This window comes from Galleria mellonella, unplaced genomic scaffold (genome assembly GCF_026898425.1).
Source record: "Galleria mellonella isolate WM207_F2 unplaced genomic scaffold, CSIRO_AGI_GalMel_v1 utg312, whole genome shotgun sequence".
Taxonomy (NCBI): Eukaryota; Metazoa; Arthropoda; class Insecta; order Lepidoptera; family Pyralidae; genus Galleria; species Galleria mellonella.
Window position 1 is genome coordinate 2,285,599 of NW_026442074.1, and position 25,657 is coordinate 2,311,255.

At 32.2% G+C, this 25,657-nt stretch overlaps 3 protein-coding genes across 3 annotated transcripts in view; all 3 read left to right on the forward strand.

Moving 5' to 3' along the window:
* Positions 1-6,758, forward strand: part of LOC113515232 (bicaudal D-related protein homolog) — a 151,249-nt gene extending 144,491 nt beyond the window's left edge. Inside the window, exon 9 of the mRNA XM_052896133.1 lies at positions 221-6,758. Within this exon, the coding sequence (XP_052752093.1) occupies positions 221-349 (129 nt within the window). The 3' untranslated portion in view covers positions 350-6,758. The remainder of the gene's footprint in view (positions 1-220) is intronic.
* Positions 6,759-7,497: 739 nt separating this feature from the next.
* Positions 7,498-18,694, forward strand: LOC113515144 (uncharacterized). Its single transcript, XM_026899301.3, has 12 exons — positions 7,498-7,813; positions 9,856-9,981; positions 10,285-10,479; positions 11,036-11,175; positions 11,754-11,928; positions 12,607-12,786; positions 13,496-13,646; positions 15,121-15,292; positions 16,119-16,260; positions 16,911-17,044; positions 17,804-17,938; positions 18,398-18,694. The coding sequence occupies exons 1-12, from the start codon at positions 7,748-7,750 to the stop codon at positions 18,432-18,434; spliced, it is 1,653 nt and encodes a 550-aa protein (XP_026755102.2). The 5' UTR covers positions 7,498-7,747; the 3' UTR covers positions 18,435-18,694.
* A 1,735-nt stretch (positions 18,695-20,429) lies between these two features.
* The window catches only part of LOC113515132 (serine/threonine-protein phosphatase alpha-2 isoform), a 73,225-nt gene continuing 67,997 nt past the window's right edge, over positions 20,430-25,657 (forward strand). The window contains exons 1-3 of the mRNA XM_026899284.3: positions 20,430-20,657; positions 20,818-20,949; positions 24,045-24,261. Coding sequence (XP_026755085.1) covers positions 20,597-20,657; positions 20,818-20,949; positions 24,045-24,261 — 410 coding nt within the window. The 5' untranslated portion in view covers positions 20,430-20,596. The remainder of the gene's footprint in view (positions 20,658-20,817; positions 20,950-24,044; positions 24,262-25,657) is intronic.

Consider the following 25,657-nt stretch of genomic DNA (forward strand, 5'->3'; position numbering starts at 1 on the left):
GTACAATGCAGTTTAAGATAAGTTTTCTACTGCCAACGCTTAGGCTATGGACAAAGCTCCCTGCCGAGATTTGCCTTACGGTATATAGTTCTTAAAAAAAGAGTGTATTTAGGTTTCTTCAGAGTCGGCAACTTGACACTTCTAGTGTTACATGCATTCATAGACTACAGTGACCGCTTACAATCAGACTGGCTTAAAATCATGTTTGAACATATTCCAGATGGACATGCAAGAGCTGATCGACGAGCAAATGAAGCACAAGCTTACCACACAGGAGAAGCGGAGGAAATTTCCCGAGCAGCCAGCCCCCACCAGAACCTCTCGGATCCTCGGATTTTTTCAGCGGTGATCTGCTGTACCCAACTCTTGGTGCGCCTACTCTATGAAGCCATAGACAAAAATACCATATCAACCGTTTACTTTTTAATATTAAAAAATTACTATCCACTCATATCCTCCGCTGCGTTCACTTTGTTTTTAATTTTTCAAAAAAAGAATTACACAACGGTCGCCGCGTCCGCCATCTTGATTTTACATACGGACGCTTTTAACACAGCGGCAATTTTAGGCTATATTCTTATTTTATTTTATAAACCGTGTGATGTTTACACATTTGCAGTGATAGCTAGTTTAATTATTAGTACATTATTAGTTACTTTGCGTTTTACTATTAATATTTCTTTGAGTTTATTATAGGAGTCACTGTAAAAAGGACACGAACGTTCGATTTTTAAATATAGATCACATTGGTAAATAGAATGGACATTGTTTGAAAATAGAACAGTCAACTTTTTTAGATGTTAAAGACAAACATTGGATTGGTTAAGGCGGATTTGGTACAACAGAATGAAATTTTATGAACGGACAAAACATAATACCAAGAGGACCAACATCTTTATATGTCCGTAATTATCTATTTTAAAGACAATACGACACGAAGTTTAAACGACTTTCGAATTTTAAAATCATAGTCATTCCGCCATTTTGTTTCACTATTCCGACTGCCATTTTGTTAAGGACCGTCTCCATGAACTAACCTATCCATTGCTTTTTAACCTGTATATAACACATTTTGTACTAAGTGAAGAGATTATGTAATATCTTACTTAAATTCACTTTAAGTGAATATGTTGGTGCACTAAAAAGTTAGTTATAAAAAATTAATAAGTTAATACATATTTGAAATAGCCATATTATTTACAGTTGATATGTACATGCGACATATACATGATCTGCTTCAATTGTATAATATATAATTAGTATAATATACCTATATTTAGCAATAGTGAATTCATATTCTTTTGCAATATTTAATTATAATAAAATTTGTACTGTGCCTTAATTGTGTACCTGGCCTTAATTTAATAAGTGCCTTTGAATTGCATTGCAGAATAAATGCAACGAGTGCCTCATCACAATTATTTATACCTCAGAATATACAAAACGTAACACAAAATGGCGATGCGTGTTGCCTTCTCTTTTTATCGTATACCAATAGATAAAGACAGCATTTGTTTTTACAAAAATTATAAGACAAAATAACTTGAAAGGTGATTTAAGCATAAAATAACCTACGTATATATAGATATTCCATCGTAGTCTTTTTTTAAAGAACAATCAAGAAAAATAAATTGAATTCAATCAATAAAACCAGCCTGGTTGGATATTTGTAGGAGATTCCTTTGCCTTGAATTCAAACTTGTTTTATAAAATAAAACATAATGCGGTCTTAACTTGTCTATTTTAAATATCGAAGTGTAATTATGAGATAGTAGCTTTAAATTTGTATTGCGTATAATGTTTTGATGTACCCACCTTTGTGGGCAATGCAACTAGGTATATGTAGCACTCGAGTTGAGGGCGTTTAAAACTTTAGCTCACCCAAGTGTGGCAACATTGCATTTATCTGTCGTAGACAGATTTTGACGTAGACAGAATGTAGATTCAAAAATAATTTAACAATTTTTAATGTTTCTAATTGATTAACAGTACAGTTTCAGAGGAGTTTCCTCCCGCGTAAAGGTCATGGAATGATCTTCCTTCCGAGACTTTCCCTAGTGACTACAGCATAGGGTTCTTCAAAAAGGGCGTATAAAGGTTTCTTAAAGGTCAGCAATGCGTGTGTGACATCCCTGGTGTTACATGCATACATATGTATAGGCTACGGTAACCCCGTTTACCATCAGACGGACCGTATGCTTGTTTGTTAGCTTGAAAAAAAAACATAAAAAGTTCTCAACAAGTAAATTAAAACATTACTGATCCAATAATGTTCTTATTAAGCTGACATTGAAAATTTTGGTTTTAACGGCAGAAATGTATTTGAAAAATTCCAAAGCAAAATATTAAGCAAATAAATAAATAAACTAGATACAAAGATCTTAATGGTAACTTTATATGCAACATATTCTATGATTAACATTTTAATTCGTTAGCAAATCGCTTTTTAAATGATCAGTTTGAAATATTAAAAAAAATACTAAATTATTTTTAATAATTGACAGATAATACCAACGTTGTCTCACTTCGTCGAGTTGAAGTTATGAACGGTCTGAAAGTGCATGATCAATTAAAATTGACAATTTCTATTAAAGCAAACTAAAAAAAAATTTTAAAAAAAGTTTAAAATAAATTAGAAAGAGAAAGAGATAGCTTAGTTACTTACAACAGATTAAAAATGTTCATACAGACGCTAAAGTGTTGCCATGTCGAAATAATATTGATTGATTATTAATTAAAAAATGTACCATTAACATATATATAGCAAGTTGTAAAGGGCAGCCTTATAATTAAAACAATAAAATCTGAAAAACAAAATAGCATTTTACGTGGAAAGATAATCTTTCCATAGAATTACCAAAACGACATCGTAACCTTTAACGGCATATTCCTTTTTAAAAGGCCGACAGCAAACCTGTAATTTCTCCAGTGTTGCATGCCTCATGCTCGTTTGCCCAACGTGTTATAAATAAGACATTTCTATCACACTGCTATAAACCCATAATATGGAAATTGGCAATTTTTATTGATCGTGTTAGTTATGGGATCTGATCAAAATTGATCTTTCGTAATTTTCAAACTTATTATAATATAACATAAATATAACAAATTTCGTAATTTTAAAATATTGCAAACATCTGACAGACGTACAATCGAACTAGTGCGTACGAGCCATATCCAGAGGGAGACTTTGTACAAAAGTCGATTGCTTGGGTACCTCTGTCCCATTCGTGTTTCAACCGTGAAGCAGTTGTGCTTGCATGGTTGTGTTTCGGTTTGAAGGCTGGGATATGGCGTGAATTTACTAGGTACAGAGGAATAACACCTGAGTCCTCAGGAATGGCAACGCATGGGGGGTATTATGGGCGAAACAGTATACTCTGTTATGTCCATGGTACTGCTCATGTCTATAGGCGACAGTTATCACTTTCCATCAGGTGGGCCGTCAGCTTGTTTGCCATTCTAAAGCCAATAACAGCAAACAATTAAATAATAATAGCGGAGTCAAAACGATCGGCGTGACCGAAAATGGTAAGGACTCGTCATAGTCATCACTTAACTTAGTTATAATGACTTATGTATTAATAATAATATTTATTCAGACAACATAAGGTCCATTTTGTTAGTTATAATTTACTTAACCTGTGTTAGTAAACCAGCGGTCATAACATTCTTATATTTATAACCTGTCTTACCCAATATTTTAGGATGGGACAGTCCATTTTTCCGGAAATTGTCTCCAAGACATTATCTTACGTTGATATCCTGTTCCAGCCAATATTTTAGGATAGGACAGTCCATTTTACCGGCAATTGTCTCCAAGACACTATGTTACGTTGATATCCCGTTCCAGCCAATATTTTAGGATGGGACAGTCCATTATACTGGCAATTATCTCCAAGACCCTACTTACGTTGATAACCTGTTCCAGCCAATATTTTAGGATGGGACAGTCCATTTTACCGGCAATTGCCCCAAGACACTATCTTACGTTGATAACCTGTTCCAGCCAATATTTTAGGATGGGATAGTCCATTTTACCGGCAATTATCTCCATCTTACGTTGATATCCTGTTCCAGCCAATATTTTAGGATGGGACAGTCCATTTTACCGGCAATTATCTCCAAGACACTATCTTACGTTGATAACCTGTTCCAGCCAATATTTTAGGATGGGACAGTCCACTTTACCGGCAATTGCCTCCAAGACACTGTTTGAGCTAACACGTACCCTGCGTAATAGTGAAACAATTCTTTTGCCCTATATTGCGTAAAAATAATCCAGTACGCTCTCGTAAACATATTGGATACACTATAGCGGTGATATGAAGTTGCGATAGATATTCTGATCAGATCCCAAGACATATTAAAAATAGTGGCACAGACAAATCTTAGTTTTAGTAATAACACATAAAATAGATTCCGTTATTTCATTACGATAGGCTTAGAGGACATTTAAATATTTTTTATTAATTTATTATTAAGACTGAACTAATTATTGAAATATAAAAAGTATTAATCCTACATTTTTGTATTTCTACTCTTTGGTGTTTTAAGAATTTTTCAAAATAGGGTATAAATCCCTAATCATTTAAATGTTCATTTTAATTTGTATAAAACGAAATATAATTACGCATTATATGTATAGTTTTACTATAAAGTATATAATATTATATTTATGATAAAAAAACAAATGTTTCTAAATCACTCGATTGTTAGGATGTAAATTTCATAACGAATATAGATTAAAAATAAATAGAGTACCCACACAGTAAATAGTAAATTACTTAATTAAAAAAAATATATAATTTTAAAGTGAAGACAATTTAAAGTACAATACATATAGTGCTTTACGTTTTAACACAAAGTTATAGATAAATACTTAATTTCATTATTTTAATAGATAGGTAACTATCTACCTAATTAGATTTTGCAAATATGCAGTTTCGTGCCTGCTGAAGTATCAATGTAACGTAGTTAACTTAGATCTTTGAAAAAAAAATTTGCTAAATATGTCTTTGGTCTTTTAAAAAAATGTAAATTGAAAATAAACCGCGTAGATCTGATATAAAATAGGTAATGCTTGAATTTTCTAAATATTTATCATTAAAACAGTTCATTTTCATGTAAATAACTGGTTTAAATAAATAGCTATCAAACGAATCAAATCGTCCAACGCTCTTGGGCTTTTTTAAAGCAACAACAATGCATTTTAATGTTAAAATACATAAATTGACTTACATATATTTTAACCGAGAATGTTCAGCTAGTTTCGGTGCCATCCGGGACCCTTAGTCATGAGCGGCCGTAAAGGATGGTACTAAAACTAATCGAAATTAATTCGAATGTTCTTGCATTAAAACGCAATGTCTACTTACGAAACTTAGCAATGCATTTATTTCCCAGTCATTTCTACGTGATTATTTTTAATTTTTATATTATTAATAGCGCCTACAAACGCAAAGCACGTACAAGCGGTATTATAAATCAGCTGCGATTTTCACTCGACTATAAAACAATGTATATATATATATATATATATATATATATATATATATATATATATATATATATATATATATTGCTTTATATTACCCATTCCTACTTTTAAGGGAGCATACTACTAAAGAAATGGAACATTTGTCCCAAATATACTAAAAACAAAAAGGGACAATTTATAGCCTTCAATACTAAATCCACTGTTGGATAGTTGTTAGTATTGAAGACTCGAAGTTTTATGATCTAATTGCTCTCTCAAAACAGTTGCAGTGCAGTTGCAATGTGTGACGGCTCTTACATATACTCAGGAATTTACAGGGTACAGAGGAATAACACCTGAGTTCTCAGAAATGGCAACGCATGGTGTGTATCATGGGCGAAACAGTATACTCTGTTATGTCCATGGTACTGCTCATGTCTATAGGCGACGGTTACCACTTTCCGTCAGGTGGGCCGTCAGCTTGTTTGTCATTTTATGATTGTAAATTGCATAAAAAGAACTCGTATCTTACTGTATCTAATCTCAGTGTATGCAGGCGATTATTTTATTGATTTTAAAGTAGGCACATCTAATTTTAATGCTACTGTTGAGTTTTTTTGGTCCATAAAATTATGTAAATATCGACAATTGGAATACTATGTTTTTTTTCGTAAATAAATCTATATTGTAGCAATGTATTGTGATGAATTAATTTTTTTTTTAAGCACAAAAATTATGGCTAGTATAATTTCTTAGTCATTCCATTAATTTCTCTGTTATATGATATTGAATCTATTTTGTGGCAGACTTTAGAGACAATTACTGTTTATATTTCAAATGAAAATATTTTTAAATTGCTTACACTTTTATTATTCAATAATTTACTTACTAACATATTAAAATAGGTTCTTTTTTACTATGAAAAAAATTGTTGAGTTACATTAAAATGTGTATTTTAAATTTTGCATTCATTGTCTACCTAATCATAAAGATAATAGACATGGGTAATATCCGTACCGCGTCGATATCTATATATAAGATTCATCTCGTAATTGGCGGTGGAAATAACGTCATCGCCCATTTCAATATCGCCTTTACTAGACGAATATTTCCATTAATTTAAATCGGGTGCTTCATTTCAATATTATATTTTGGACGACCGATATGTGACATATCTTTAATTAGGCCAATATATAGATATTGTACCTATAATATATACTATATATATATGTATATATATGTGTGTATATGTATATATATATATATATATATATATATATATATATATATATATATATATATATATATATATATATATATATATATATATACTGTATATTATCTCTAAAAGATAAATTAATTTTTATATTATTCTCTGCTACACAATAGATTCAAATTAAGCACATACTTATTAACATTTTAATTATTAACAAATATAATACTATTGCATTGTCGAATGCACCTGTACTTAATATAAGCACTTCTCATAAGTACTTCAATTATTGTAATTTAAAATAAGACCTACATGACTAGTACTTACTTACTTTATTATAATTTGTTTGTGGAATTAATAAATAAAAACAGGAATTTTATATAGAATTTTATTTAATAACCCATCATGTTTTTTTATGGGTGAAAATGGTATGGTAACTTCGCCTGCGCTAACGAGATACGCTAGCGGAGCACCAGTGAAGGGTGATAGATGAGAATGAAAACAGGCCAGTTAGCCCATTATGATGAATTCATCAGGAATTAACTAGTTTTGCTTGCTACGATTGAATTTTATTAATTTTAGTATTTAATTTTATTATTTTTTATATTTTTCAACAAAATCTTGAATTATAATATCATGTACATATGATATACATATATACACACTATATATATGTATATATATATATATATATATATATATATATATACATATATATAAACAATGATAATATCCATCAGGAATAACTGTCGTGAGAATACGAGTGTATATATTGTTACTATTGAAGTATTAAAAACCCCTGGCTCTCTCGGTAAATGTCACTAAATGACTGAAAGAACTAGGTATCAAGGCGAAGCAATTTAAAAAAAAAAAATACAAATTTAAAAGAAAAGTCTCTAAATAAAATATATTAGAATAAAATTTAAAAATATTTAAAAAATAAAACATGGCACATCTGTCAGTGTTTTATAGGAGTTGATTTTTTATTTAGCGTTTAAGCATTTTGCTTTTTATTGACATTGATTTACTGAGAGGTGAGGTGAGAGTTACCCAAAATGCCGACCCAGGTGGAACAAAAAACAACTGATCCTGAAGCTGAACTCAACAATGTACAACGAACGGTACGTTTTAATAAGAATAAACCCATTCATCATCATCGTATCAGCATTTTTTTTTGATGGGTGAAAATTGTATGGTAACCCCGCCTGCGCTAAAGGGATACGCTGGCGGAGCACCAGTGAATGGTGATAGATGAGAATGAAAACAGGCCAGTTAGCCCATCATGATGAATTCATCAAGAATTAACCATGATAGTTTCCAGGGGGGACCGCGAGGAGGTCCACCTGGTTGGGTATATTGCTAGCAATGGGATTCTCAGTCTCCATTACTAACAATCCCTTCCCCCCTCGTATCAGCATTTAATATACCATTACTTTGGGAAATAAAGATATCACGCAATTTAAATAAAGAACAGAATGACAGTATAGGGACTTATTTATCTGAGATTTTAGAAACATAAATTGATTCGTATGCGAGGATGTGAACAGTACCGTAAAACAGAGGTTTCTTTAGGGTCGGCAACGCGTGCGTAATACCACTAATTGCAAGCGTTCATAGGCTACGGTAACCGCTTACCATCAGGTGGGTCGTATGCTTGTTTACCACCTCAGTGGTATAAAAAAAAACAAATATAACACTATGCCGAGGGACTGTGGTTCTTCGATAACTGGAACCAATTCAAACTGAGAACAAACTGACGGATTCTTGAAATAACCAACAAAATAGACATAATAAATGGAAAAATGGAATGAATGTGAGGAATGAAAGGAAAAATGGCAGTAAAGAGTGAGGGAAAAAATGGAAGGACATAAAATCAGATAAAAAAACCTGGAACTTAATATCCGGGACCATGCTTCAATCCTACGGGGGAGCGTTATAAAAGAAAATATACCATTACTGAATATATGGGGGGTTTTGCCAGTAGTTGACACGCTTGGCAAATATACTCTGTCCATGGTACTGCTCATGTCTATAGGCGACGGTTACCACTTTCAAACAGGTGGGCCGTCAGCTTGTTTGCCATTCTAAGTTGCATAAAGAAATAAATAAATAAAAGTTTGGCAACCGCAGTTAGGCTTTGTTGATGTTCTCCTCCTCCTCCTAAAGCTCCTTTAGTAGCCTTGTACGAGTCCCACGGGTAAGGAAAGGGTAGTCTATTCTATGCCGGGACCTACACGGCTCTGCTGGAACCTACATGGCTTCTACTGGGGGGAAGGGATTGTTAGCAATGGAGTTTAATAGCCCTATTGCTAGCAATATATCAGGTCAACCTCCGCATGGTTCCCCCTGGAAACCATCGTGAACAATTCTCGTGGAATTCGTCACGATGGGCTAACTGACCTGTTTCATCCTCGTCTATCATCCTTCACTGGTGCCCCACTGGTGTATACCGATAGCGCGGGTGGGGTTACTATTTCATTATCACCTATAAAAAAAAGAACATGGCTTCTACTATCATATAATACCATAGCATGTATAGTACCAATTACGAGTATGTGCTCAATTTTGATATTATTTAATGATATTATATTTTTTCAAATCTTAGACATAGATTTCAGATGGGAATTAGGTATTAAATCCAAAATCTTTGGCTTAAATAGGCCTGCCTCGATCCCCCTATTAGATAACTTATGTGCATTAGATGAATTACGAAGGAAACTTGAGAGGTATTTAAATATTAGCTTTTACACGCGCCTTCGTCCGTGTGACAAGAATATTTTTGCTGACTGAGACAAATCAAACAAACTCACTTTCACGTTTATAATATTAATAAGGATGTAAAAAACTTTTAGCCGTGCAGGTCCCGGCATAGAATAAGCCCTTCCTTTCCCATTAGTGTCGTAAGAGGGGATTAAAGGTACATAATGGTCGAGGGATGGGCAGCAGCGTCCACCATAAGCCAAACTGCAGTTGCCAACCTCCCTGCAAAGCGTGGCAACTATTGGCAAAATGTCTTACAGGGGAGGCTCCGTTCAGCAGTGGACAGTTAATGGCTTATCAACAAAAGACTTGCTCAAAAAAGCTCTAGGGTTTCTCTACTTACGAGTACATCATAATGACGTGACGATGGTAAGTATATACTTGGAAATTTTGCTTAATCCAGTTTCAAAAATTGGCACCAATGTGCAGCGTGGAGAAACGCGCCGGTGGCGTCCCGCAACTGGCCCCGCAAGAGAAGCAGCTGAGCATTCTGGCACACGAGCTCCGGGAGACGCTGCTCTGCATTAATGTTAGGATACCTTACAGTTCATTTTAAATTAAAACCACGTATAGTTGATATTAATTATTATTATTAAGAATTTATTATATTGATAATGAAATTAGTAACGAATCAAAATATCCAATCAATTAATCGATTTCTCTTATTTCTACTACTATTGGATATCAGCAAACTATCATGGGCGACACAGTATAATCAGCGTTGTCCATGTTACTGTTCATTAAATTATTTTTTTGCTTTTACATTCATTTAACGTTAAATAATTTTCGTTATTAGTAAAACATTTTCTTCATTTCTGTTATTCACCATCAGCTCGCAAGAAAAGGTCAGCACGCTATAAGAGACAACCAAGTGAAGATTGGTATGCGGAACTCTATTATGGAGTATGAACACTTGGAGTCAGAGCTGAGAGACGAGCGAGCTCAACAAGCAGAACTGGACTGCCTGAATTACCTAGCGCAGAAACAACTGGTCGAATTGCTGAAGAAAGTACCCACTGAAGCGGATGTATGTATCTTTCTATGCTCTAAATACTAGACATGGGTAATATGGATACTGATCCGATATCTATATATTGGGTTTTCTAGACATCGATGACCGAAAAAAGGTCATGGCTCATTTCGATAGCGCTCATATCGGTTGGATATCTACATATATTTGAATATATTAAAAGTCTGTCCAAAAAATAATATTGGAAACGTATTCGTTATTGGACCAATATAAAGATTTTGCAACTAAAATATATACATATCGCTATATATAATCAAAACTTTTGCGTCATTCCAATGGTTACTAGCAGTTACCACTGTGCTAAAAGTGCATATAATATATATAAATAATACATGTACCTAATAACCAAATGGCTGTGCCAATCATGCATCAATGCATTTTTGCACTTCGCCGTCACTTGTGACAGAAAGATCTTCGGTAACCCAGAATTTTCTTGCCATTTCCTATGCTCTACAAATTGGAACACAGCATGCGCTATCAAGCTGCTTGTCGGTGAAACAACCCTCTTTTACAACTCTCATGGATTAGTTGTAAAAAAAAAAAATATTTATAGGAATTGACAATGATAGAAAACGCAAACAATTGCCTCCGTCGCATGGAAAACCGTCTGGATCTAGCCACCAAGCGTTTTTGCGTCGTTAATGCAGACAATAAGAAGGTTCGCGAAGAGATACATCGGCTACTTGTTGAAAGGTTTTTTTTATCAGTTTTTTTGTTATATTATTTTCAACCGATTAAAAAAAAAGGTTTTTTTTTTATACAACTTAGAATGGCAAACAAGCTGACGGCCCACCTGATGGAAAGTGGTAACCGTCGCCTATAGACATGAGCAGTACCATGGACATAACAGAGTATACTGTTTCGCCTATGATAACCCCATGCGTTGCTATTCCTAAGGACTCAGGTGTTATTCCTCTGTACCCAGTAAATTCACGCCATGTCCCACCCTTCAAACCGAAACACAGCCATGCAAACACAACTGCTTCACGGTTGAAACACGAATGTGACAGAGGTACCCAAACAATCGACTTTTGTACAAAGTCTCCCTCTGGTTCTTTTTGTAGTTCTCAATTGACAGTACTTTAATCTTTTTTTTATTGGATCAAAGTTTCACGCTTGGTTTTACCCCACCTGATGGAAATTGAGAGTATGACTTAAGAAGAAACGCGCTTTTGTAATCATATCTACTTTAGATAATTTCAGAATATTTCCAATTTTACCATTTTTTTAATCAGCTTTTATGTAAAATCACCTTCTGGTATTTTCCATAGAAACGACTTCAACATCCAATGGAACCGCACCATCGGAAAGCTAGTAAAAGGCAAGGAGTACTTGATGGACATATTTGAGATTGCGGCCGTTGCGTTTGGAAACAGAGACGAGTGCTGCAGGAAACTAGAGGCTTTGAAATGGAAGGGGCTTTTTCAGCTAAACAGAGATATATCTGTTAGCCATTTTACTTACTTATTTACTTGCTTATTTATTTACTTACTTATTTGTTACTTACTTATTATTTACCTTTTTATTTAAGTAAATAAAAAGGTACTTAACACGAATTCCTACTCGTGATAGGTGACTAATGTTACTTCTGTAGTGGTCTATCTAAATGCCAGATCCCTTATGGGGTAAGAATATAGAATCGAGTATTAAAAGTCGAGTATTAAAATAAACAAGTAAGTAAGTACTTATTTATTTACTTATTTAAATACCTTTACTTACCAAATAAAAATAATGTCATATCTGTCAATTTTAATACTCAATTCTATATTCTTACCCCATAAGAGTTCTGGCATTAAAATAGACTACTCCAGGAGTAACATCAATCATCTATCACGAGTAGGAATTCGTGTTAAGTGGCACCTTCTGGTTTTAAGAGTTTTCAAGCCAATTTCCAAGTTTCGTTTTACCTGATTTACCAGACAACGGCATTACATCCCCTCTAAAGCACGAAGTGACAATAAATTCTAATAATCCAAATACGTATTTAAAAAAGCATGCAAGTTTAAATCTGAGATTCGATCTTATGAATCTCGGACCACAATCGAGGGGTATCCATTGTTCTTGAGCTATCACTGCTGTGAGAGAAACTAAAAACGAAGATTAAAAACGTGTTTAATATTCAAGGAAATGCAATCTTACGAGGGAGATCTGAATCATCTGGCAAAACTGGAAGAGTTCTTACGAATCAAAGGCTCCCGGCGGATATGTGAGGCTGACGAAAAAGAGGAGATTAGACAGCAAGAAGAGATCCAGCGGTGCGAGCAAGAGATCGCTAGACATGACTCTTTGCTTGAAGATATATTTGTAAGTATATTTGTTTTTTTTTTTATGCAACTTAGAATGGCAAACTAACGGACGGCCCACCTGATAAAAAGTGGTAACCCTCGCCAACATGAGCAGTATTATGGACATAACAGAGTATACTGTTTCACTTATGATACCTCCCATGTACCCTGTAAATTCACGGCATATCCCACCCTTCAAACCAAAACTTCTGGTAATAATAGTGAAAAGTGGAAAGGAAATCCATAATTACGTAAGTTTTTAATTGCATATTTTGCGATGGAGTGTTCCACCCCTCCCTCTCCTCCCTCTCTTCTTAAAGTACGTTTTACGTATAAAATTAATAATTAAAAACATTGATATTTTTTTCTTCATTTCTAATTAGTAATCAATATCTATCTATATATTCACATTATTGCACGTATGCACATCTCTATGTGTATTTAAAATACGAACAGAGTTTCATGCCTCCAGTCAAACTGCTTATAATAACTTTTCTCCATCCAAAGTTTGTCTGGAAAAGATCGCTCTTAGCGATGAGACCGCCCGTCGTTTTCTTAGTGTAATATTTTCTTGTAATTGTTTGTATTTATAATATGTTTACTATTGTAATATTATGGAGGAAACAATAAAGAGTATTTATCTATTAATAAGATTTTGTGAAATATCCCTTTTCCTCCATTTTAAGGTCACGTATGTTTATATTTAATGGGTGTTTCTGTGTCCACAGGAGTACGCAGGCACGGAGCGAGTTGCGACAATAGTAAACCATTTCAGAATATCCGAGATCGAGAACTTCTCGACGTTTGTACTGCTGTGCGAAGTGTTGCAGGAGTCTATTATAATAAGACGGGAACTTGAGCAGTTACGACAGACAATATGTAAATAGAATTTTGATCAAATTTGTGATGTTTTCCAAGGGTGACCTGGCCCTTTAAAAGAAGGCGCAATGCATACTTTTATTTATAAAATAATATATACAGTTAATTTTAATGAGAAGTGATACAAAAGAAGGTCTTATCCCTAAGCAATCTTTTCCAGACAACCTTACTCTTATATCCAGCTCTCGATCCTTCAGTGGGCACCAAAGAATTCTGGGTTGGACAATGCCTCCTCCCTTTTATATACACGTGAGCTAATAAGAGAACTGTGCTTGCCATAGTTTAGTATAGATCCTTGACAATGAAAACTGAACGGAACTAAACTAAACAATCAATTCTTTCTTTCTTTATTTTTTATTGTATACAAAAGGTTATTGAAATGTAAAAACAAACATAATAGTGCACAAAGGCGAGCTTATCTCCAATAGAGATTTCTTCCAGCAAACCCAATATGAGAAAACTGACAGTTCCATACATGTGTAATCCAATCGACTTAAATGTTATAGTAAAAATAAATAAATATGTTTACAATTGAAAAGACCGATAGGTATAAATAAATAAATAAAATTATATATAAGTAAATACATATAAATAGATAGATTTTATTGTATATAATACACAAATACATATAATAAGTACGTACATCAGCATTGTGAGAGATAATAATTCTTCAGGCGTGATTTGAAAATCCCAATGCTTGGGCTGTTTCTAATATCAATTACTGATATTATTTGAGAAGGCCTAAATTTAAAGATGCGCTGTTTGTATTATCACTAAGAGATGATAGGTGAGGATGAAGTCAGTCAGGCATCATGATGAATTCAGCAGAAATCAACCACGACGATTTTCAGGACAATCACGTGTGGATGAACTTGCCAGGGAATATTATTAATTATAGATATTTATTCGTTTATATATGTAATTTTATTATGTATGTATATCAATAATTACTAGTACCGCATTCGAGTTACCAGAGGGAGACTTTGTACATAAGTCGATTGCTTGGGTACCTCTGTCTCATTCGTGTTTCAACCGTGAAGCAGTAGTGTTTGCATGGCTGTGTTTAGGTTTGAAGAGTGGGATATGGCGTGAATTTACTGGGTACAGAGGAATAACATCTGAGTCCTCAGGAATGGCAACGCATGGGGGGTATCATGGGCGAAACAGTATACTCTGTTATGTCCATGGTACTGCTTCTGTCTATAGGCGACGGTTACCACTTTCCATCAGGTGGGCCGACAACTTGTTTGCCATTCTAAGTTGTATAAAAAAAGAGTATTCTGACACTTTGCTATGGTTGACTGGGAGAGAATGCTTTTAGCTATAAATCATGTGCACATATATGTACTAATGAATAAATAAATAAAAATAATACTACTAGTAAAGTGGTTGCTAATATTGCTAGTAAACCCTTCACTTCCCCTCGCAGATGATTTTAAAAAGCTCGTTGAACATCGTATTAACTATTTTTCAGTGGACCAACGAGACATTAACGAAGCTCGCGGAGAGAAGCAGGACAAGAGTATAGCGAGTTTGAAGGCGGAACTAGAGGCGAAGCGTAAGCGAACACAGCATATGCAAGAACTAAACAGCTCAGCGGAAGCGACAATCGTGAAAGTGCTTAGAGGAATTGATGATCTTGTCAGGTAAATTGAGTACCGATTGTATGTAATTGAAAAATATCTTTGCATGGCTGGAGAACGATAGAAATCAATGTTTGTTACGTCATCTGTATATATTATTAAAGCGAATAGAGAAGCAGGTTCATAAAAGCATATATCAAAAAGAATAATATATTTTTTTATACGACTTAGAATGGCAAACAAGCTGACGGCCCACTTGATGGAAAGTGGTAACCGTCGCCTATAGACATGACCATGGACATAACAGAGTACACTGTTTCGCCCATGATACCCCCATGCGTTGCCATTCCTGAGGACTCAGGTGTTATTCCTCTGTACCCTGTACATTCACGCCATATCCCACCCTTCAAACTGAAACACAGCCATGCAAACACAACTGCTTCACGATAGAAACACGAATGGGACAGAGGTACCCAAGTAATCGACTTTTGTACAAAGTGTCTCTTTGGTAAATAATAATATAATATATAGTTATTTTCATATAAAAACTAAACTAATCAATTTTAATAAAATTTCTATGGTACCAATCTGTAAGTATAATATAATACAGATAAAAAATTTAATTTTCTAAATAGGTTTAGAACTGATATAAAATTATTTTATTTTACTAGAATGTAGGTAAATTTTAGATATAAGAGGTTTACATTTCCCATATACATTCTGCCTCTATGTCAGCGTATATATATATATATATATATATATATATATATATATATATATATATATATATATATATATATATATATATATATATATATATATATATATATATATATATACAAGATGTTGGTTTCTTTACTAGATTCTAAGGCTGGGTTAATGTTTTCAGACTAGCAAAATGTGACGTCACACCCTTACTATCTCTTCTCGGTAACCACAAAGAGGTAACGAAGTGGAACGTACCAAAATTCCTCAGAATCCTAGAGACCGAAGTTAAGGGTCTCATTGAAGTGGTTTATGGTGCTGTGAAAGTAAGTCTTCAACAAAGATCTATTTTGCATCCTTGTACATAAAGTAGTACCATTTTTAACCGACTTCAAAAAAGGAAGAGATGTTCGACTGTAGATTTTTTATCAAATAAACTAGAATGGCAACTCGACCTGCGGTATTGGTATATGCTGGTGACAGAGCAGTGAAGTATAATAGGTCCATCGTGACAAATTCATTTACAAAGAATTTACAACGACAAGCTTGCATAGTTGTATTTCGGTTTGAAGGTGAAATATAATCTTGACCCTGAGCAATAGTAACGCATGGCTTCACCATGTATTCTGTAATGTCTATAATACTGCACATACTCATAGGTGATTCTTACCACTTCTTAAGTGGGTCGTACGCGAATCTGGACCAAATAAAAAAAAAATTTACATCTGATTAATCTGTCTGAAATTTTAAATTGAACTTTTCATGGGATAAATAGAAAATGCTATTATCATTCTCTTGGTTATTTATAAAAAAAAAACTATACTTTTTAAAGAAGAAAATATGGAAAAATTGCTTTGTTAAAATTTGGAAATACAAACTTTCTACTAAAAATCAAACTGTATGTCTTAGTTCTTTTGCCTTTCCTGTTGTGGATAAATTAATATTACTACTAGTGTACTTTTTAAAAATAAAACAGCCTCCCGCCCCTACACCCAAAGCTCGCAAAGGTTCAGCGCCGCCTCCAACTGCCAAGTTGGTTGCCGATCCCTACGTGGAGACCTTACGACCCAACAAGATTGAGAAACTCGTTCCATATCAGCCTTGTGCTTAGTAAGTTTAAAGTTTATGAAAGATTTATTGATAACACTTTAAAAGGAACACATTATTTAAAACAATTCCATCTGGATTTTTTTTTCTATATATATATATATATATATATATATATATATATATATATATATATATATATATATATATATATATATATATATATATATATATATATATATATATATATATATATATATATAGGATAATTAGAAAAGTAAAAGATTTTGCTTTCTTTTGCAAGACAAAAAGATAAAAAAAAGAAAAATATACTACAACACAAAAATCTTGAAGCAATCAATGTATTTTCAAACATCCGAAATGAAAAAAGATTGCCCAACATCGGCCTCTTCATTTTATAAGAAAAATATCGAAACACTAACTAAAAATGTTTTATGAATAAGTATCATACTGGTTTTCAAATTTTAAAATTTACATCGCATTTTTCTTTTGGTAGTTGGTTCCTCCAATACTGCCAACAACTATTATGCAAAACAATAAACGTCATTTCAATGTTGCTAGAAGCAAAAGAGGTAAATTTTGTCCATTGTGTCAAAGATAGAGATACTTGCTAAGAATCTTATTTTTCAATACATTTAAACTCAACTAAACATTTAAAATTTATCGTCGTGTTTATAATCGTATATTATAATTATATGGCATTTCAGTAATATCAAAGCACCACATAAGCATCCATGGCCGTAATGTCAATGTTGCTATTTTAATAAAATAAACAAATCAACACTTAGAATTGTTTTTCAGTTGTGTCGAGGACTATATAATGAATCTTGTTTTTGAAACGCCTGCCGTGCCAGCGGACAAGGAATATGTTGAAGGAATATTCCGCTTAGAAGACGTGAATACTAAATTTGGAATATACACTCTAACTATTCCAGCGTAAGTATAATAATAAAATAATACATTAGAATATAATGTTACTCGCCTGCCAAGCGTGGCATCTACTGGCAAATCCTCCCAAAGAAGAGGCTTATATTCAGCAATAAATAGTTAATGGCTGGTGTGATGGGTAAAAATATGAAATTATTACACGATTATGTTCCTTGTTAAAAATTATAATCCAAAAATATTAAATGAAAGTATAAATGAATGAATATTTATTAAAAAAAAACCTCGTGTATAAAAATGTTAACATTAGGTATAAGTCAAAATTTTTTGCCATAATTAGGCATGTATAAATATTAATTGAATTAAGTATTAAACAATTGGTAGTATGTATAGTATTACATTATTTGTGGTAATGTTACGATAGTTATAAAAAATATTATATAAAACAAAAATACGTTTTCATGTCAAAAGCGTAGTAAATAAGTATATAAGTTTTTTTTTTTTTTACAGTAAACGACATCCATATAGAGGACCGAAAAAAGATTAATGAGAAATAAAGTTTGAATCATGATATTATTATTATTGTTCTTCTCAGAATAAAACTAATAGGTACATATTTGTTTAAAGTGTTTTATTCCTTGGGTTATGAATTTTTCCTAGACAGTAAAAGTTAAAAACAAAAACAGATGGCGCACTATATATATTAATCTACTATTTTTTTAATAAGAGTTTGTAAAAATGCTTGAATCTAAGTTTATTAAATAAAAATATTTCTTTAAGTAGCTAACCAGCATACAACCCGTCTAATGATAACGGGATTACCGTAGTTTATGGACTCTTGTAACACCAAAAATGTTACGCACGTTGCCAATCCTTAAAAAAACCTTAATACATCCTTTTTGAAAAGTCCTATGTGGTAGTCTCTAAGGAAAACCTTGACATGAAGATTATTCCACAACCTGAGTTCGCTGGAGGGGGCTCTTTTGAAACCGTGCTAACAAATAATAAATAATAAAAAACTATGCGTGACTATTCTAGTTCTAAAGTGTGATGATAGCTTCTCTGCCGATCTACTAATGCACCTGTAAGTAACATAAGCTACAGTATTGTTTAGCTACCACTTATTTTTCATTGTCTATGGTTTAGTATGGACTTAATAATAAGACTCTTCTTTCAATATATCTTGTTATCTTGTACAACTAAAATTATTAATTAAAAATGACTTAAATATCATAATTTATTATAATCTTTTATTTAAGTATATGTCCAAACTTGTTTTGATTTAGTGATTAAAATTGTTTGCAAATATTAAAATTAAATATAAATATGCATAATATTTATTATTTAATAATGTAACAATATATTAAATAATTATAAAGGCCGGCAACACCTTAGTATTTCGCCTAATGTCATCGTCAGTGTCCATGGGCTGTATTGATCACTTATTTTAAATTATATTATTATATAGTACGTTATATTAAGTCAATGTCACTTATCATCAGCTGAAGAGCATACTCGTTGTCAGATGAAAAAATTATAGTATTAAGCGATTTAACTTGAATTACAAATTTTAGCTTTAGGTCATCATTTATCCCAAAAGTCTTCAATCGAGTTGATAACATTGGTAAGTTCAATATCTATGGGAAAAGAATGTGTATTTTATTTTTGCAATAGCAACATTACCACAATGTGTTGTCACTCAATTATTAATCCTCTATTTTGAGGAGAATTATATACAGAATACAAATTCTAAGAAATATGATTACATACATATTTTTGTTGTTATATTTTATACTAAAAAATAGTTAAAAATTAATATAATTAAAAAAAAATTAAAACTATATTTCAAATGTAGTAAAAGTAAAAATAGCATATTTTTTATTGTTAAGAAGCCCAATAAGCAGATGGTTTACCTAATGGAAAGCGGTTACTGTCACCCATAAACACCTGTAACACAAGAGGAGTTGTTTGTGCGGTGCCAGACTTTTTTTTAGTTTCTTAGTTTAATCTTGACTGCGATTCACTTCTAGATAAATGCAGCGCTTTAAACAAAAATTAATTTATCAACTAACCTTTACAGGTAACTTACTCTATGTCACTGGAACAGAAATTAGCTTATATCCTTTACAGTACACATGTACTAAATTTTAGTGATTGATTAAGCCGTAGAGATGCTATAATGTAACAAACACACACATTTTTACATTTATGAAATTAGTAAAAATGTAAAGTAATATGAGTTAAGTATAAAATATAAATCAGTTTAAAGTCTGATTTAAAAAACCAACTAACAATTAAAATAAAATTATCTATTTAGAGATAAATTAGGTAACTATTTATATTTTCTCCTATTTGAAAAGGAAGGAAAACGTTCTTAATTTTTTTATCACGTACACATTCAGATTGATCCCGTAGAAATTTAATTAAAATCGATTCATTAGTTTAGATATTAATTGAAAAAAATAACTGTTTTTGCCACAGTCAGGTTTTTGCGGAACAGGTTGTAGGGATATTTTGGTTTATATACTGGCAACATTGAATATGTAATATCTCTTGATTGCGTGTGTGAGTGATGTCTCCGCCATTGAATTTCACTATAGCCGAGAATTGAAATAGGTCGTACTTTTCTTAAATCGGCTAAAATCTTCGGAATCTTTCCTCTTTCACTTAATCTATTTAGTCATATTCCGTGGACAAACATTATATCCGATGGCAGACAGAGATACAGATGAGTTAAACATCGATAATGTAATAAAAAAATTATTAAAAGGTAATTGTTGATATTCTAACAAGTAAACGTAAATATTGTTATTTTCCGCGAAATTGTGACGAATACGTTTTAATATTTGATTGTGTTGTAGTGTGAATTTATTTGGTGATTACAGTGTTTTTATTGTGTCAGTGTAAATGTTTATTTTGGTTGTTTCCAGTACGAGGCGAGAAGCCTGGTATGAATGTACAGTTGACAGAAATAGAGATCAAAGGGCTATGCTTGAAATCGCGGGAAATATTCTTGTCACAACCGATATTACTTGAATTGGAAGCCCCGTTAAAAATATGCGGTAAGTGCTCAACTTTAAATAACGCAATATTAAAGCTTATTTCTAACATAGCAGACGCATCATCACTGATACACTTACCTACTTTCAAATTATCTACTAGAGATCTACCCATTAACTCGGTGTATTTAGGTTTATAATCGTTATTTCAAATAAAACAAAAACTTGTGGGTGTTTTTACACTTAATTGCTTATGACTACCCACTCACCATAACTTTCCAGCTGTTAAATTATTTTGTAGTACTTCACTGTAACATATTTTGGTAATAACTGAATATAGCTTATTAATAAAAAAAAAACACACCAAAGACATATTGAATTTGAGCAGAATAATAAAAAAATTAAAAAGTTATATTTATATTTTTTTACTTATTTATTTATTATTTCAATTGTGCAACTATGGGATCACACTCAATACATATGTATATATTATTAAAAATAAATATATATCAATAGTTAAATAATGACTTATACAGAAAGTATTTACCTATTGTAAAAAAAAATTTAATGAATGACTAATATTGTCTTTAACTCATTATCTGTTTTTTATAAAGTAAAAAAGGTAGTCCTCCTTTCTCCCAGTTGCTGTACATGACAAGGTCCATAATTAGACCTGTTTTAATATTTACCAACCACATTATGAAATGCAATAAAAAAAATAAAATATAAATAATATATCTTTACAAAAGTATGAAAATTTTTGTTATTTGATGTACCCAAATAGTAGTAATAGTGACCTATAAATGGAATAAAAATGGAATAAACTATTGTTAGTATTAATGATTCATTTGTTTACCTTTCTACTAGATTCTACAGAATTAGACTATGATTGATCCTCCAGGATGACTTTTGATGTCATTGAATTGTGACCACATTAAAATCACACTAAATAGACATAAATATGTTTATTTACATCTATTTCATATTTATTTAATGAGATTTAATTTGATACTTATTTGATTGGGTTTAAGTCACCCTGCTAGATACATACTATATTTAGTTATATTGAATATTCCTTAACAACTTTTCTGGGACAATAAAACAATTTGAATTATGACAATTCTATTCTTCTTTACTTATATTATTAATCTAAAAGTGTGTTTGTTTAATTGATACCTTATAGTGCCTTAATGGTTTAACCAATCACTGTGAAATTTGCTGCATGTACTTACATACAATTCAGGATGTAGAAAAACATAAGCTACTTTTTATCCGGGATGATAAATATATCCCAGCACACAAAGTTAGCATGTAATAAAACTAATTACATGTGAGGACTAAAATTTCATTTTGAAAAAGACATTTTTGTTATTGTATAGTCATTTATAGATCCATCAGTATGTATCATTATGTGATGTCTGTAAAACTATCACAGTAATATAATTTTGTATGTTTTATAACATCTTATAACATTATGTTTATCAAATACCAGAAAAAGGTTGCACAAACTTGCATGCATACCTTCTCAATTTTATTATGCTCTACCAAAGAGTTTTACATTGTTGTGGTATACTCTGTATATAGTATACAGTATACTCCGTTATGTCCATGGTACTGCTCATGTCTATAGGCAACGGTTACCACTTTCCATCAGGTGGGCCATCAGCTTGTTTGCCATTCTAAGATGTATAAAAAAAAACTTACTTATTTAGGATTATTCATTTCATTTTCATACATTAAAAAAAACCCTTAAATACACCTATGTCATTATGCAAAAATACTCCATAGAGAGTAATATACGAGAGGGAATCACTTGTGTTACAGTACATTATGTTATATTCAGGTTACTATTCATGTTTATAATTGATTGTTACCACACTCCCCCAGATGGGCCTGTCAGTTGAATATATAAAATATGTAAAATTATATAAATTAAGTACATAATTATTTTATAATTCACAATCATTCTCTGTCAACTAAACCTCGGTAACAGAATTATAGTCCTGTTGACATGTCATGTCCTGTTTTTAAAACTATATTTTATAACACATCTCATTTGTTAATTTCAACCAATTTGATTTGGACCCATTCCAAAGTGGCATTATTTATTTTAAAGAGAAAGTATTAACATTCTAGTTGAATTTCTTTGGACAAATTTAAAATATTCTAGCAGAATTTATAACTATTCAATTTCTCTGCAAATTATTTATGAAAGTTTTATTATGAACACCAAACAATATTATTATTATTCATTGTAATTTTTCTATTTTATTATATCTTTATCTTATTTTTTATACATTTCAATAGGATATATTAGTTTAATGGAATAAAAAGTAGCCTGTCCTTTTTCATTCTTGTGATTGATTGAGCCATTATTGTATTAAAAAGTGATAAATAAATTCTCTTTCCTATATATATTTTATGAAAGAATGGCAAACAACCTGGAAAGTGGTAAACATTGCCTATAGACAAGAGCAGTACCATGGACATAACAGAGTATGGTGTTGTTTTGACATCTATTCATCCTACTAACATCATTTACAGGGAGGAAAGGGATTGTTAGTAATGGGGTATGGAGTATCTGGAGCAATGAAATTACAGAGTACAGAGGCATAACATTAGTCCTAAGGAATGAGGGGTGTCATGGCTGACACAATATATACTCTGTTATATCCCTACTCTATACTGTTTTTGTTTATAGGCAACAATTGCTAATTTACATCAAATGGGCCGTTAGTTTCTTTGCCATTCTAAACTACATAAAAAAAGTTTTTGTTTAAAATGTATATTTAGATATTTCCCCTTATTGTGTTTTACTGTGTTTATATTCTGATGCTACGCCTTTTCCACTAATACCTATCTTAAGCTGTTCTATTTTTTTTTAATGGATGATAATGGAATGGTAACCCCACCTGCGCTATCGATATACACCGGCGGGGCACCATTGAAGGATGATAGATGAGGATGAAGTAGGTCAATTAGCCCATTGTGACGAATTCAACAAGAATTGTTCACGATGGTTTCTAGGGGGAACCACGTGGAGGTCGACCTAATAAGGTATATTGCTAGCAATGGGGCTGTCAAACTCCATTGCTAACAATCCTTTTCCTCCCAAGCTGTCAAACTAACTGTACAATAAAATTCTCTTTCTCCCACAGGAGACATTCACGGACAGTACTATGACCTTCTAAGGCTGTTTGAGTATGGGGGCTTCCCGCCCGAGTCCAACTACCTATTCCTCGGAGACTACGTGGACCGCGGCAAGCAATCCCTGGAGACCATATGCTTGCTGCTCGCATACAAGATCAAATACCCAGAGAACTTCTTCCTATTACGGGGGAACCATGAGTGTGCTAGCATTAACAGAATTTATGGGTGAGTGTTAATTTAATTAAGATATTTTATTTAGATTTTTTTTATAGAAGTTTGATGACATAATTTTTGCGTCTGTAGCCATTTAAAAATTATTTTTAATTATTTGTTTTAATTTATTTAATAAATTTATATATAATTATTTTAGCTACATATATAACGACCCATTGCCTTCGTCATTCGGGATCCCAGGATTCTATTCTTTAAATGCAAGTAGAATTATTTTTTTAGTAAACTCCATAGAAAAACTACATGCATTCTTACTAAATTTAAAGAACAATTTAGCATGTTTGGTTACAACAAAGCAGAATTACAGGATATAAATGCATAATTTTGTTGGTACGTCGTAGAAAAACAGTCTGTTCGCTTGTTTTGGGACATGTCCCGTTCAGTCATGGGAAGTGACCGCAGACGGTCACGCGTGGTGATCACGAAACAAAAACTGATATGTATGCAGGAACTCATGTTACGAGTTACTACTGTGACCTTCTCAATAAAATAAATCCTTAAATTTTACTAATATTATAAATGTGAAAGCGAGTTTGTTTGTTTGTTACCTTATAGCGCCTTAAAAGCTTGACCAATTACTATAAAATTTGGTACACAGTATATTGTATGCCAAAGGATATAGACTTTTTATTTCGGTCAGTGAAAATATCTCGGACGCGCGAATGAAGTCACGGGTAAAAGCTACTAATCTGAAAGTGTGTTTGTTTGTTACCTTTTTCTTTGTGTGTTTATTTTCAACCAATAGTTATGAAATTTTGTATACCTATATAGCATAACAGCGAACATCACATCCATCGCTTTTGGTATATGCGGGAACAAACATATAGACAAATGTAATAAATGAAAAATTCAAAAAAATATTGTATTGGTTTTTTATTGTTATTGTATTAAGATACCTTATATATATATATATTTTTTTTTCTCAAAAATCTCTCGTATGGTACAAATTTACTATATCATTAGTACAGATATACACTTAAATATTTAATAAAAAAAATGACTGATTCCTTCTGTAATTTTACTACGTGACTCATAGCAGTGAATCATTTACGCTACAAAGATAAAGAACGTTCCGTTTATGCCTTCTGTTAGCACACACGTACAAATTGCTTATTTTACATAGTTGTATGTTTCGCTTGCTATTTGTTATATTGGACCGTCTAAAAGCCTATAAAAGGTCAATTGTTACATTCTTATTCGTAAAAACGTCAAACGTCTCATAATTATTGGACTGTTTTGTCTCTTTCTTTCATACTATATTCCCAATTTGAAAGAAAGTAACAGAACAGTTAATTAGCTAAAATAGCCATAAAATAACCAAAACTCATAATTACTATTCAAATACACAGAAAAATGAGTAGGAAAGAGATTTCTTGAATAATAAATAAAT

Bases quoted from the DNA above. Each gene is read 5' to 3' on its own strand.
- LOC113515144 (XM_026899301.3), top strand. From the start codon at position 7,748: ATGCCGACCCAGGTGGAACAAAAAACAACTGATCCTGAAGCTGAACTC. The intron at 11,176-11,753 runs GTTTTTTTTATC...TATTTTCCATAG, and splicing joins CATCGGCTACTTGTTGAAAG to AAACGACTTCAACATCCAAT. The intron at 16,261-16,910 runs GTAAGTCTTCAA...AAAATAAAACAG, and splicing joins TGGTTTATGGTGCTGTGAAA to CCTCCCGCCCCTACACCCAA.